This window comes from Nyctibius grandis, chromosome 8, assembly GCF_013368605.1.
Source record: "Nyctibius grandis isolate bNycGra1 chromosome 8, bNycGra1.pri, whole genome shotgun sequence".
In the NCBI taxonomy this organism is placed as follows: domain Eukaryota; kingdom Metazoa; phylum Chordata; class Aves; order Nyctibiiformes; family Nyctibiidae; genus Nyctibius; species Nyctibius grandis.
Genome location: NC_090665.1, coordinates 34,314,291 through 34,330,521, shown reverse-complemented (window position 1 = coordinate 34,330,521; position 16,231 = coordinate 34,314,291). Strand labels below are relative to the sequence as shown.

Here is a 16,231-nt window from a genome sequence, read left to right as displayed (position 1 = left end):
GCTTCCCAGAGAATATGCCATGTAATAGAGAAGATTATTTAGCAAGCTGTAAGGATCTAGCAGTAAATGTTTTTTTTTTTTAAAATTTTTAACACAGGTGAATTTATCAAAATATGAAAAGTCTGACTTTTTACGCAGTTTGATTGTAGCTATTGTTGTAAAGAGATTTTGGTATAGTTTTGGAGCTCTCCTATTGTTTTCTTTACACTTTTAATTTAGTGAGTAAAAAATGACATTAATACACATTAACATTAATACTCTTATTCATTCTCTTCATGACATATTTCAAAAGTGAAAAAAGAACTCTGTGGATGCTTTCATTATCTTCTTCTCTCTCACTGTACAAATAAATTTTCCCAGCTAAAGGGGTATCTATTTGTAAACTCTGAAAGCTTTAGTTTCACAAACATTCATTTCATAAACACAAACAAAACAAAAAATTTGTTTGTGCTCAGAAAAAACAAACTTCTTCAAATTAGATTTTATAAAGTCTTGAAAAAATTGACTTGTGCAGTTATTAAATTATACTCTGATCTCTTCTTGCACTTCACACTATTTTACAGTCAAGAAAACTATTGTTAGTAGTGCATATTCTTATATCATTTAAAAACAGAAACCTAGATGAAAAGTGAAATAGTATTGTGGTTTCTAGAAAAATAGTTCATTACCTTACAATTGTGGGGCGTAATGGGCAAAAGCATTTATTTCCATATGTATATTTCATTTCACAAATTCAGAATATCATGGTTAACCAGCATATTGCTGTATCGACAGTGCAGATGTAACATTTGTGGAGATTAATATAAAAATTATAACTTTAATCAGAGTTGTCAGGACACTCCATTGCTGAAGACATACTGATATTTAGGATACAGAGGGCTTAGATTCCTTTATCCTGTGAAATTTATGAATAAACTTTCATTCAACATCCAAAGAAACACAGAAACTGGAGATGAGAAAGTTCTATTGGACCATCCCTTTCACTGCGTTCCAAAAACAAGCCTGTTAGCTGCAGTACATTCGAGTAATCAGATCAGTTTGAATAGTCTGTGGTTGGTCATGGTGAAAAATCTTCTGCAGTATTAACAGAAAAAGCAATAAAAACTTCAAGGTTGAAGATTTTCTGGTCTTAGCTAATCCAGATGACTTTACCATGCTCCTGCTACAGTTCAGTAGATGTTAATATTCAATATGGTTTGTTTTGTGGCTAACATACTTCTGCTGTGAGCAAACAAATTCAGTTTCTGGTTGGTTTTAAATTATGTTAGAGTGCCTTAAGATCTATATGACAATAACAAATGGGTTCAGTGTATCAAATAACTAGTCTGAGATATAGCAAATAAGCAATTAAGTCATACAACAAGTTTAACAGATAATATATCAAAGGTTTGCTTTTCACATAGTATTTAACTCATAAAGCCCTTCTATGAAATCATGCAAGATGTTTTATATAAACAAAGCATTTGTAAGTTTATATACATGATAATTCAAATTGCCATTATTGGAATAGGTTACTTTTTTCCAATTTGGAACCTCAGTAATTTGAAACTAACTTACACTTAATTCTCCACCTACAACTGTTAAACTGCAGATCGTTCACTCCCACAGTTGGAGCATTTTCAGTAATCCCTATACTGACAATATTATAACCCCTATTGTATCTGGTTGAAGAACTGAACCAGCCAAAGGAGAATCAGGTAAGTGCCAAATAATGTTTTTACTATATGATACTGTTTTGCAAGGTCTGAAAATATATTTATGCCCTGTAAAATGAAATATAAAACTTTCAATCTGTAGGTTTTGGAAATCAACTTTGCAAAACTGTGCAATACAGTAAATCAGATGGCACTTACCTGACCCTTGGCTGGAGCTGTGCCCCTATAGCATCCCACTGCGAATGTGAAGGCAGAAGTATCATACATGTTAGGATACCTCTAGGAATGCAAACGTGGAATCAGTGACTTTGAGGGATCTGAGAAGGGGAAGAAAGGAAACTTTCAGTTCACTTTATGGAAAGCCTTTGCTGCAGCTACTTGGGCAGTAGGCAACCAAGACACTAATAAGCGTAGGTTCACACAAAATGTGTATATCTAGTCTTTTAGTAGCATCTCATGAGTGGGCTAGAGAGATTAGAATAACAGAAACTCAGGATCAAGGGACATGTTGGCAGTTTTGCCTTTTTTTTTTTAAATACATAGTGAACTAGGCTTAAAGAGAAGTGTAATGGTAGCAACATAGACTGAAACCTGTTCCAGTATTCTCCTATATACTTATAATTTAGGAAGAGAATATTGAAATGTATACCTTGTATCATCCCAGTGGGGGCTAATCCCAGTTGGGGATCCTCTTGAATCTGATGAATATTTGTAAACCACCAGCAAGCAGCGTTTACAAAGCTGTACTATTCGTTGGCAACACTGGAGTTGCTCAGGAGTCACCACCTCTGTGCTTTTACTGAACACGGTTTCCCAAGAGCTCCTGCTATGGAAAAAGACATGACTTCATGTTTTCTGTCACAAATTGTAATCCGAGAGCTTTACTGCTTTACATCAAATTTAACAACAGAGGAACAAGAGAAAAAGCACGACCTTGCCTGTTTACAGGAAAGGTCAATACTATTTAACGCAAATGCTGGCAGATTCTGAGTCCAAAACACAAATTAAGAAGTTAATCTTCATATGTGAAATGTCCACAGCCATTTTTCACTTGGTTTGTTCCCTAAAGCGTTTATAGGGCCATTACTTAGGTTTAGCACATAAAGATTTACTGTCACATAATTGTATATGTGTCTTATAACAGGAATAACAAAAAACATTTCTTATTTTTAACAGGCTACCACCTGAATGAGAATGTGATGTGATATTAAAGGAATTAATAAAAATAATAAATTATTTCTAAATGTCTACACAGCATAATAATATTCTTCTTCTAATTTAAGTACATGATACTAAGAAACAAATATGAAATTAATTTACAGATTAGTATGTGCTCTGCTTCCTTACCCAAATAATCATATGAGGAGAGTTTCTCAGTTAAGTCATTCAAATACTACTTATTATTCCATGTGGTCATATGGGGTTGGTCTTCTACAGTTAAGTGCAAATTGAAAAGTGTATCTATAGAAGCATTCCGTTTCAAAATGCAGACCATCATGCTTTTGTTTTCTTACAAAGCCATTTCTCTTTCTAAAAAACCCCAACCCTATCATACCGATGTAAACCAGGGATGTTTTACCACAGAAGATGCCAATAATTCTTTGCATACACCTCAACACTTCTGTTTGTGCAAAATTCTGAGCAGATTACAGATCATTACATCTGTTTTAAAGGCAACATGGTCCCTGTGAAGACTTTTTTTTGGTCAAAATACTATCCAGTAGCACAGATGGTTTGCAAGCTTGAGGTTTTTTGTTTATTTATGAAAGAAGCACTTCAGAGTGAGGAAAATTTGCTGCATCTGGCTTCAACATAACACCCAGGATGATTTAGCCTTGTCCACTGAGATTAGCAGTAGATTTCACATCCCTGCTACAGGAGGTTTGTCCTTAAAACAACATCAAAGAACCAGCAAGCTTACTTCTGCCTAGTGAAATTTTTAAAATTACACTGTATTAGGATGGAATTATGAACATGAACTAAAAGATAAACTGTATGTATAGCTAACTGATTTTTCAGCCTGGCTCCTCAGTCTAGATAACATATTCCAGCTGAAACTGTTCGTCCTACAGAATTTCCACTGCACACATAATTTTCAAGTGATGCAAGCACTTCTCATTAATCATTATCCATATAATGAACTGTTTAAGAAATATTGTTTATAAGGCATCAAAACTCTTTCATTTCATAAATGGAATAATTCTACTACTTGAAGAGCTACTATTTTCTTTAATATATTTTTCTCAATATTGTTTCCTGTCTGGGAACTGTCCATATGTATTTTTACATGGAAATTAATCTATTGTCTTCATTCTTTCCTCATGAAGTCATGTGATGGTTGGTAGAAAGCAGCAAGATGAAGTTCTAAGTATTACATTCATTCAACAGATTCACAGAGCTACACGTAATTATATTCTAATTCAATCCATAAATCTCAAAAATCTTGTGGAAGAAACTCTCCTGATAAATTCCTTAAGTTCTGGGCTTTGAGGTCTGTGATCACTTTCCGAGGTTATGAGGGATTTTATCACTGAGGAATAATATGTGGCCTGCTATAACTATGGCCGATTATGAACATAGTGGTATACAGTTACCCTAATAACAAAGACTGAGATTTGGAAATATATATGTGAATTTTAACAAGCTTTCATATAAATGTACCTGTGCAACCTCCTCCATGTGCTACAGATTCAGTTCATACTCCATTATACTGCAGTCCACAGGGATCAGAGTACTGTTACCTAAGGAAGCTTAATGTGTTATGCTGTAACTTTAGTTTCCATACATTAGTAAGAAATCATGGAGTCCTCACCAGATCCAGAAAAGAGTATTATGCTTGATTGTGCAATAGTGTCAATTATGTGTTATTCTTTTTATAACCATCTGAAGCCAACTGATTCTAAAAGTTTTCTCTTGTTGATTTTAATTTAGTATACAGTAAATCAAATATAGCTTTATGAAACCATCTACATCATGGTTATTTCACTGAGGTTTTCTTTGTTTCTTTTTTCATTCTTTTTGCTAAAATAGCACATGCCTAGCAGAGATCTAATCAGCAAGAGGAAACCTTAAGGCTATTAGCTCTGTTCTTCTCCCAAGCCATAGATCTTTTGAATAGTCAAAGTACGAAGTATATTTTGACATACTCATGTTGTTTCTGAATTAGCACATTAATACCCCTTCCCAACATGTTCCCCCAAATTCTACACATGCCTTATGTTTATTCCAATCTGTTCTTTAAAATGGCACAATGAACTCTAAAGGAAGAGTGATGAGAAGCTGGCCTCTCTGCTACAGCGGTGCTGTCATGAGTTGTCTGTTATGTACTACATGGCAAGAAGGATGCTTGTAACTGCATGAACATACTGGGAAGGTACAAACAGCCTTTCTGTTTTCTTCTGTGAATTCTGTATTAAGTATATTACATGCAGAATGATCTCTACACATACTGGATATTTGTATATTACTTTTACAGTATTTTTAGAATCTTTTATATAGCAACTCCTCTCACAAGGAATTGGATCTTTGTCAAAGAATTTAGCTCCACTTTGGAGTTAGCAGAGTCATGTTCTGCATGAATGAAATTACTGCTAGATGAGAAATCCTGCTCTTCATTGAACTCTTCTGCTGGCTCAAAGACTCTTCTCCTGAGCCAAGCAAGCAGCAGAGTTGTTCAAAAGTTTTAACAAAAACCATTCTTTATAGAGAAAAAACATCCAAAATGAAAATTTTCATGCATATTAGAAGATTTGCAGACTAAAAGTAAAATTCAAAACAATAACCGCATTATTAAAGGGGAAGGTAATTATTATATATTATGACAACAAAAATTGAGCTTGGACTCAAGACTTCACACACCTCTGCTGGCACGAAGAAGGGACTGTGCAGCTGCTGCTGATTATACAAAAAAAAATGTTTCAGATTGAAAACACAGAAACCTTTTCTCACCCTACTTTAACTTTTGGAGTGTGCTGCATTCCCAATACCTACTTCTAGCAAATCTTAAGGCTGACATCTGCATGTTCCCACGGCCTGTCTCAGTGACAAAAATGTGAAGACTCCTAACGGCACAACAACAACAAGCCTTCCTCAATGAGAAGGTAATGGTAAAAAAGCCCCAAAAAATTATGATCGTTTGGATACTCTCAGATCCCTTTTCTTCTTGTTATCCATTTTGCTGGGAAGCAATTAAGAAGTGTATTACATGTATTCTCTACATATGACAAATGACTATATGTGAAGAACATATTGACCTGATTCCTTTGTACATACAACATCCATCAGCATACTATGTGTGTTGTTGTAGTTCCTTTTCAACAAATCTCTTAGAAAACCTTACGCAAGCTAATTAAAACCCCTCCTATTCTTTATATGTTGTATATACTTACAAAGAAAATGTCTTTTTTTATGCAATATATTTCATATTTACACATTTGTATTCTTATTTTATGAAGAAATTTGGTGTGTGGGGGCGGGGAGAGGGATATTATTTTATACCTACAATCTGATCCTCCAAACCTATCCTTACATGAATGCCTTTGATTTCAGGAATGTAGATTTCAAAGTGTAGGATACTGAGCTTTTAATACATGGCCTGATCTTTTTTCGCCCATAGAAAACTTGCATTTGCTACCCAAAGCGAAAACATCTGCTACCCTAGTGTGGACATTTCCTATTCTGTACACACTTAAATTCCCACCAGTCTGGGAAACAGTGAATGCGATCAAGCACAGAAATTCAAACTCATTATTTGTAAAACACAGAACTGACATCACTGCATTTCACATGAGATCTCAGCTGCACTTGTAACTGAACTCTTCCCTTGTAAATCTTGAGCTCAAATAGATATGACAATGATTTCTGGTGATGGTAAGTCCACATTTGACACACAGTGGTCTGGCCTCAGAACTGCGCACTATCCAATGAAAGAGTTGAGGTAAAGCTCAGATATTTTGAAAATTAGATTTTTTTTTTTCCCTTAGATTATTATATTTGTAAATACATTACTAAATGATTCTGTTACTGAAATGGTTCACCTAGATTATTAGATTTCTAATTATACTATATCTTTAGATGGTTTTAAAACAAGTTCAATGTATTACAGCATTCTCCTGAATGAAAATGAGAAACAAAGCATGCCAGGATTGACTGTAATTGTGAAGTTATGAAGAAGACTAAGATAAGAAAAATAGACTTACCCTGAATTACAGAAACAGTTCCATAGACCTTGACCATGGCTCCAAAGTAAACGATTAAATACACGGTTAAAGAGACGGTACAGAGGTAAATTTTCAATGTCTGGAGCCTTCCAGACACGCTGTAGAACTGCACGAACACTTGTCTTGACTATATCCAAAACCTAAGAAAGAGCATTCCAAGCAAATCAAAGCAAAGGCATATTGCAAAACCTAAAACCAACTGTTCACTGATTCACTGCGCACACACACACACAGAGATGACTGCATAGCTATAAATTCCCACAGATGTCTATGTTTCATTTCTGTGCATTCATCAGCAAACTTTTATGATACGCTTTTTCTGTCAATAACATTTTGCAAAACCAAATCAAAATATTTTATTTTTATTATAGAAAAGTTCATTTCTACTTTCGTCAGTTTGTTCAATAGTAGCTCATTTAAATGACAAAAAGAGTTTGAAAAGAAACAAAATGGACACAGACTAGGAGCAACATAATTAACAACCCAAATATTATATACTTGAAGATTATCTCTTCTTTTCCCCCTACCTTTTAAAATACTATCTATTTTATACAGAACTAAAATGTCCTGAAAAGCTGCAAGTTGCTTTTGGATTAATGTCTGTTAAATCTCAGTGTTACCCTAGATCAAACCATTTTAGTTTACCTTCCATGCAGGAAATGGTGTAGTGAAATCAATAAGTAAGAAAATAACTAGCAAGATATTTAAAATAGCAATGTTTATAGAAATGCAGCAGATTATATATGGACTACATTTAAATGCAAGTGTGTAAAGAGGTGGGTGAACAAAATGCTAAGCTGCATTCAGTATAGCTGAGAGTTTTACCCAGTAAGTCTTAGATACTCACTGCACACACACACTTACAGGCGGTCGCGCATCCAACTTATCAGAGTCCTCTTTGATGCGCCTTTGCACATCCCACTGAATTGGGACATGGAAGGTGGGATTCATCTTGCCTGCCTGTAAATATCTGTATGTTCTCTTAAGTCAGGCCTCTAGGCTCCCTCCATAAGCCCTAGAGAGAAACAGGCTCCAGAGTGTCTTGGCTTCTGTCTATTTAGATACTATCAGTACAACTGGGAATAGTTTTGTGACTGAAGTAGTATTTAGGCCTCACACTGGCACTCTGAACAGTGTAAAATCTGTCCTAAAAAAAGGTCTATGGTGCATGTAACCTATTAACAAAAAAGCCAACATGATTTCCTATAAAGGAGACACCCTTACTGTCTGTTTCACAGAACAGCATCTAACAAAAAACCAATCAGGCTCAAGTGGGTGGTGAGAACCAACAGAGGTATTCACTTATTTAGTATAAGATGTTGCAAATTCTAAGATTTAGAAGGTACAATACTTGCCCAGGAAACTTCCATATGTGCATGACAAACTGATTCACACGGTTAAACATCTGACTCTCAAAAGGTGAAGGGGATTTAGTAAAACAGTAAAGTATGGAAGCATGGTGTAGAACTTCAATTTTTTGGTCCTGCATAACAAATTGTTGTGTGTAAATAGTCTGATTAGACAAGATGAAGGAAACAAAGCGTAAATAAAGAAAACGCTTGCAATAGCGCAATGGAGCTGTGTAGTAGAGAAATGCTTAATGGGCAGAAAATCTATAGATGCCTAATAATGAAAACCTCGGTGAAATATGTCATTCATATGTTATTTAAGCTGTTTTTTGAAGACCTAGGATTAGTCTGCATGCATAGGTCTTGCACTGATTCCATGCACATACGCACCCAATGTGAATACAATGCTGTCCTCTCTGTTGGGAATCTTTACGAATGCAGGTGTCTAACACACTAAAACCACACCTGTGGTCTCTTCCTCCCGAAGAGTGAGATAAAAAGAGCAGTAAATTATAACCTAAGAATGGTGATCTTGTTTAGTGATTGCAGGAGCTAAACTCGGGTTTCGGACTGCCTCACACTTGTGGAATGGGTCCAGATTTTCAGACATTCCCTTCACAGCGTTAGCTTACTGTCTTAATGCTTTTCAAGCAGCCTTTTCCTTGTGTCTCACCTGATTAAGGCTTTCCCACACAAATGGCCCGTAGCTGTGATTGTATACATCCATTTGAACCAAGTCCCTAAATTACATAAAGCATCAATCATACATTTCTTTGCAATGTTACACTAATAGTAATTTATTTTCCTGTGTAAAACAGAAAAATTCCACCCTGTATAGATTCTCTCACTAGGCCAAAAGACATGTACTGAGAACTATGATGCCAATGTGCAGCATTTTCTTTTGCTTTAGCACCTGGAGCTGAAGAAAACGAAGGACTGAACCTTGCATCTTAGAGCAAGCTGCAGACTGTCAGGTACTCTGGAAAAAAACCTTTCTTGCTGTTTTTACTGTGTTGATATTGCCAATATGCCAGAGGGGGAAATGCTCCAGTTAATTGTTCTTAGTTTGCAAACATGGCCTCAATCATCCATTTAAGAAAAGAGACAAGGCATTGCACAAGAGCTGGAATTTCATGAAACCTACATCCCCGTTTTTCTAAGTTAATTTCCCTAGTTTGCCTTCATCTTTCTGTTACTTTAATTTACATAATTTACTTTAACATAACCAATTATCTAGGTGTAACAGAACAAGATGTTATGAAAGAGCGTATTCAAAACAAGAGGTATGGACCCTCTGGTAACCATCAAAACACTTTTAAAGAAATTACGTAAAGTGATGTAACACAAAGCAGTCACAACTCTTCCCATAGAAAAGTATCTTTTTTCTAAAAGTCTTGGGAGACTAGATTTCATTTTAGCATGTATCGATTTCATCAGTTTACTCTCAGTTTGCTTCTAAATGCCTCCCATACCTCTGTTGTAATGCTGGAATATTAGGCACTAAGAATATGAGCAGGAGTTTAATTTTTCTACATTGTATTGAATAATTCTTAAGAAAATATACCTGTCAGAGATGAACATTGTGAAATCTAGTACATTGCCCAGGTATTTTCTTCTTGTGTTTTAGAACTTCTCAGTAAGTATAGTGAAGGGGACTGAGTTTCTGGTTTGTGTTTCAGAAAGTTGCAGAAGGTACCTTTGAGACAGATTCCTTACTTGCATAAATATTCTCCACCTTGAGCTCACTTCTCCTTTACCCACCCCATTGGAATATAAAACATACTTCTTTCAAATCAACAAAAGCTTACACATTTGGCAGTCCTCAGCTGCAATGTCATTGTCAAAGTTAATCCGTTTTTATAAACTACCCTTCTAAAAATAACTATCTGATTGCTTGAAGGGATTGAGGTTAAAAGCAGTTTAAAAAAAAAAAAAAGGCAAATCATTTCCAGTGCAACAAAGATGAAGGGCCCACTAGTGCTTCAGGAATTATAAGTCTCCTAAGTCGTAAAAGATGTCCTCAGAAGAGCAAAGAAATCCACATTTCTGATTGTGCAGTTTTTGCTAATAATGACCTGGCATATCAACTTGTATCATCCTGACTTTGTACATGTGCCCTTGGTTTTACATGACTGTCAGCCAAATAAAGGACAGAACCAGCCCTTATTGTAGGCTTTCTGAAATAACACTTAAAGGAGAAAATTCTGACTAGATTGAAAATAAAGTAAAAAAAAAAATACGAAAAAAAACCCCACCAGACAGACACAGGTAAATTAAGCCAGATGGGCTTAGGAAGGGCAACTGAAGAATGTATAGTATCACACAGAATCACAGAATCACAGAATGTTAAGGATTGGAAGGGACCTCGAAAGATCATCTAGTCCAATCCCCCTGCCGGGGCAGGATTACCTAGACCATATCACACAGGAACGCGTCCAGGCGGGTTTTGAATGTCTCCAGAGAAGGAGACTCCACAACCTCTCTGGGCAGCCTGTTCCAGTGTTCAGTCACCCTCACCGTAAAGAAGTTTTTGCTCATATTTAAGTGGAACCTCCTGTGTTCCAGCTTACACCCATTGCCCCTTGTCCTGTCAAGGGATGTCACTGAGAAGAGCCTGGCTCCATCCTCTTGACACTTTCCCTTTACATATTTATAAACATTAATGAGGTCACCCCTCAGTCTCCTCTTCTCTAAGCTAAAGAGACCCAGCTCCCTCAGCCTCTCCTCATAAGGGAGATGTTCCACTCCCTTAATCATCTTCGTGGCTCTGCGCTGGACTCTCTCTAGCAGTTCCCTGTCCTTCTTGAACTGAGGGGCCCAGAACTGGACACAATACTCCAGATGCGGCCTCACCAGGGCAGAGTAGAGGGGGAGAAGAACCTCTCTCGACCTGCTGACCACACCCCTTCTAATACACCCCAGGATGCCATTGGCCTTCTTGGCCACAAGGGCACACTGCTGGCTCATGGTCATCCTGTTGTCCACTAGGACCCCCACGTCCCTTTCCCCTACGCTGCTCTCCAACAGCTCTGTCCCCAACTTGTACTAGTACATGGGGTTGTTCTTGCCCAGATGCAGGACTCTACACTTGCCCTTGTTATATTTCATTACATTTCTCCCCGCCCAACTCTCCAGCCTGTCCAGGTCTCTCTGAATGGCTGCGCAGCCTTCCGGCATCTCAGCCACTCCTCCCAGTTTTGTGTCATCAGCGAACTTGCTGACAGCGCACTCTAATCCCTCATCCAAGTCATTAATGAATATATTGAATAGAACTGGTCCCAGAACCGACCCTTGCGGGACTCTGCTAGACACAGACCTCCAACTGGACTCTGTCCCACTGACCACCACTCTCTGGCTTCTTTCCTTCAGCTAGTTCACAATCCACCTCACTACCCGATCATCCAGACCACACTTCCTCAGTTTAGCTACGAGGATGCTGTGGGAGACCGTGTCAAACGCTTTACTGAAATAGTAAACAGCCTCAGGCCCTCAAAGAGCAGACTGATCACTCTCCCTGTGGCAATTCCTTCCCATAGTGTTGGGGAATGACCTATGGGGAAGGGTTGAAAGAGACACCTTAACCAGTCTTGTGTGAAAGCCCTGTATCTAAGTTGCAATGATGGGCCCAATCCGGTGACTTCTTTCCACACTTGTGGCATCATAGATTAAAGAAAGTAACTCTAGTAACACGTACCCCACCAGTTCCAACTGTCCCAAAGATTCCTGCTGAGAAAATGAGATCTCCATTGCAGCAGCAGTGTGAATTTGTGGCCCTGTTATCTATGTACGTATGTATCTGTCCCTCCCTCCCTCCTAGTAGCTCTTCCTCCCTATCACCATTTTCTGCAAGCCCCAATTAAGACTCTCTCTGGTTTTGGGCAAAAGGCTACAGCTGCCATATGCACACAAGAAAAAAAGACCTATGTGCATGTATATTGGGATTACAGCACTCTTCCCTGTAATTAATAAGAAACAAGAAATCATTTTAAGCAAAGGACTATTCAGTAGAACAGCTATACATATCAAACAAAAAATGACACAATTTCAGCCAATGAAGGTGGTTGCTCTGCTGTTTCCTGTCAATGGCGCAAGAAATAATTCTGCTAAATTATAGATCCGTGCTGCCATTTGAGATGGTTTGAGAAGAATTTGATTAAATTATAGCCTCCTACGTTTCCAAGTTCTTCTTCAGTTTGTCATGTCTAATTTAGTTTTAGAAAGCTGTACAGACACATATTCCATTTAATATCCGAACTTAACTTGAATAGTCAAATATATTTCTATCATATGACATCGCATTAAATGGACATGTTTTCTCTGTCCAGTATGAAAATACAAGCATTTAATGTAATATTCAATAAAATACAATTTGAAAGACTGAGGATCATACTGCTGATTTTATAAAAAGTAATATGAGGGTCTGAAACTGTTCTTCCATTCTTCTATAACAATCTACCAACCTTTTCCAATTATAATATTTATCATGTATGCAGCATTTTGATTAAGTTACTTTCTTTTATGGTCTATAAAAATAGATTGTGAAACTGAGACACACAGAGATTAAATGCCTGGAACTGATATGTGGATCCACATAATGTGTCAGTGACTGAGGCAGAGAAAGACCCAAATACTGCTTTAGGGGCACCAAAGTATTAGTAATAGATATAATTTCTGCTACATTAAGGAAAATAAATATTACACTGGGAAGATGACTTTGACTGACATACGACATACAGGTATGACTGACGTACTACCATATGTCAGGTTTTAAACAGATTAAAAACTCTTTAGATGCTATCCACAACAGTAGCTCCTAAATAGCAGATGAGTGAAGACAGAATGATAAACAAATATAATTAGTCCTTTGCAAGACTAAACCAGTTAGTTGAACAGTATAACAATATCAATAATCTTTGCTTCGCAGGTCTATATTTTATTCAACATGATCTGATGTAATACTGTGGGTCAAAGACTCAAATAACCAAGTGCAATATCACTAACTCTAACAGAGTTTTAATATGTCTGATCTGAAACTTCTGACTGGTTTATGTCTTATCAAATCTGCTGAATCAATACACTTCTAAGAATGTTTGCTAAAAATTAGGTATGTATGTAAGCATTAATCATTTATTTGTTAGCTTTTCTTTCAGCAGACTGATTTTTTAAGAAATTGTTTTTGAAATTATATTCCAGGATAATTATTCTTGTCTAAATACAGAGCAACACAACTTCCTGCAATGGAATTAATTCATATATATAAGGGCCAGTAATTTAGCATCTCAAGGCACTCCCAGCTACTGTTAAACACCAGTAGAAACACTGCTATGCATCTACTTCAGATGATCTTCAGAAAATGAAATATATCACTTACTTTTCGTTGCTTTACAGAATCCAGTTTTACCAGCCAATAGGATGCCACTTTTGTTTTATGATACTTCCAATTATCCATAATCTGTAGTCATTGCAAAACACAAGATAAAGGAAATACACATAGAAACAACTGAAATCTGGCAATTCATTCATGAGCATTCCTAATGCTAAAAACTGCAAGCATCTAAAAGATCTCTGTGAAAAGAACTTTTCTCTAAAATAAATAGAAAAATATTTGCAAATTTATGTGGGGGAACGTTCGCAAAGACATGTGCAATCTTTCAGTTTAATCCTACCCTCTTTTCCACCTGATTCTGACAGTCGTACCCTACAAAGCAGGTAGAAACTTGACTGACTCAGCTCAGATTCCCTGAATGCAGCAATTAAGTTCAATAATGCATAACTGTTAATCTATTTAAATAGTATTTTTGCTGCACAAAGGACATTAGACATACCTTGAAAACATCCTTTCTATAAACGATCATAGATGAACTACAATACTCTCCTTTTACAATATCTACGTGCTACCAAAATAGCTCAAGCTGTGAACATACATTTTTATATTCATTTTGTTATTTTATCTTTCTATTCTTTTCTATTCCAGACCTACTACAAGTTCTGCCTCACTGACAACTAATATACCATTACTTGTTTCCTTCCATGATGAAATACCATTTCCCATCAGAAAGCGCTTAAGGCCAGACAAATTTATAAAAGAATTCTGCAATAAGAAAGTGCGTTTATAACCCTGCTAACGTTGTATGAGAAAGCACCACTAGATGGAGTGCATACACACACAGAGTCCCATATGTACATAAATGCACATGCTCCCATGTCTGAAGGAGAAAATTTAATGAAGCATTTTATTTCTGATTCTAAGATGAGAAACTAAATATGCTAGTTATGAACGCTGTCTTCTAGAATCACGTAGCTGCACAGATTACTAGAGACACAATCAACATTTTGAAAGCTCACAGAGCAAAGGACAATTCCAACTGGATAATCAATTAGATTCATTTTAACACACTGTGGACTATGCTTACTACATCAGAACACAGGTGTTAATTTAAATTAGTAGATACCTCCATATCTACTAATTAATAGAGAAAAATTAATAGAGAAAAATAGAGACTGAGAAAAGAACTTCTATCTTCATTTTTTTCTTTTCCAAGCTGATGTTAGTTTCTTTGCACTAGATATTTAAAAAGGATTTAGGTACCATGTATTTTCTGCTTATATATTTGAATACTAGGTGTTGCTTTTTAATTGCCCTTTAGATTGGGCGCTGTTTCACGTCTTTGATACCAAACAATGAGGCTCAGGACAATGTTGGATGTAAGAAAGGGTAAGCTGGCGAACTAGAAAAGCCAAAAAGAGTGTGACTGGTATTCTTTATGACTAGCAAACTTCTAGTTTGCTTTGCGGCATACTACTGTGAGTTTTCTAGTATGCCTATTCAAGAGCAAGTTAAACATGTCAGGATCTGTACTAACAAAATCAGATGAAATATAAACTGTTAATGAATTGTAACATTCTTCTTAGCTTACTTAAAAGTTTGAACTTTTTCCACAATGAAAAACTGAATTTTCCTAACCTTCCTGATTGTTTTTTCATACATTTTATAAAGACATAGGAATGTTTTCAGTGCTGCTCTTTCAAGGTCAGAAAGTATGCAAAGCTCCAAGCTTTTGAAATCTTTTGAATTATCCTGAGTTATGGAAGTTTTAAGGCCACAGGAGCTCATGAATCATAAATTGAGCTTTCTACTTTCCTTCATTTTAGTGGCCTAAACAGTGTCTAGCCTGTAATTCTTCTTTCTTATTTATAGATACTTACATCTTCTATAATTAATTCTGATTCTTCATCTGTTTTACCTGGGAACCTCATTCTCATGTCACTGATAATGAGAAGAGTCTCTTTTGTCAAAGCAACTTCTTGCTCTTTTGTTTTCTGTTGCAGCAGAGACTCACTCTAAAAACCAATATGAAGCAAAGGAAAATTTTCAGACATGTCATTAGATCCCATTACAAAGATGTTTCCTTGACAAAAATAAATTCTAAATAGGGTGACATAAAATGAATTATTAAAGTGGATAGACATAATATCTAATACATAACTAATACACACATATATGCCTCGTACACTAATGCATCACCATAACTTATAGTTCCAAGAAATTCAAGAAAAACAGTTCAAATATAAGTTTGAAACAGAATAAATAAATATATATTCAATACTTATGATGCCCACCATTTAAAATATAAATTTGAAATTTAGATAACAGACTTGCAATTTAAATTCAACATAATTAAAATAAATTTTTAGTCATAAAAAACTTCCTTTCAGTTCTTCACTGCAACAATTTAACAGAAACTGCCAATTATATGTCGTCGTGCCACGAATTCAGGAAGCATTGAAAAGGACACTTAACTCCTACTATGGTCAGGGGGGTTCTGACAGTGTCTTCAATTGTCCAGGAAATTTTGTTTAAAATATCACTGCCTTTCATACCAACAGCAACTCGAACCCCTACAGTGTCTGCGTACGATGACCTCTGGAGGGGTTTGGGGTTTTCTTTAAATCTTAGACACTAGTCAGTATTTCTGAACCTCTTTCTTTGCTTTTGCATACTTTCGCA

General features: G+C 36.3%; 1 protein-coding gene across 8 annotated transcripts in view; it reads right to left on the bottom strand.

The window, feature by feature from the left end:
- TTLL7 (tubulin tyrosine ligase like 7) overlaps positions 1-16,231 on the bottom strand; it is a 74,582-nt gene that overhangs the window by 3,439 nt on the left and 54,912 nt on the right. For 2 of the 8 annotated variants that reach the window (XM_068406676.1, XM_068406675.1), the window contains 4 exons: positions 15,430-15,564; positions 13,595-13,675; positions 6,854-7,014; positions 2,305-2,481 (listed from right to left, as the gene is read on the bottom strand). In XM_068406676.1, coding sequence (XP_068262777.1) covers positions 2,305-2,481; positions 6,854-7,014; positions 13,595-13,675; positions 15,430-15,564 — 554 coding nt within the window. Of the gene's footprint in view, positions 1-1,853; positions 1,973-2,304; positions 2,482-6,853; positions 7,015-8,613; positions 8,702-8,769; positions 8,964-13,594; positions 13,676-15,429; positions 15,565-16,231 lie in introns of those variants that run through there. The other 6 variants (XR_011048665.1, XM_068406678.1, XM_068406677.1 and 3 more) reach the window with 6 other exon arrangements.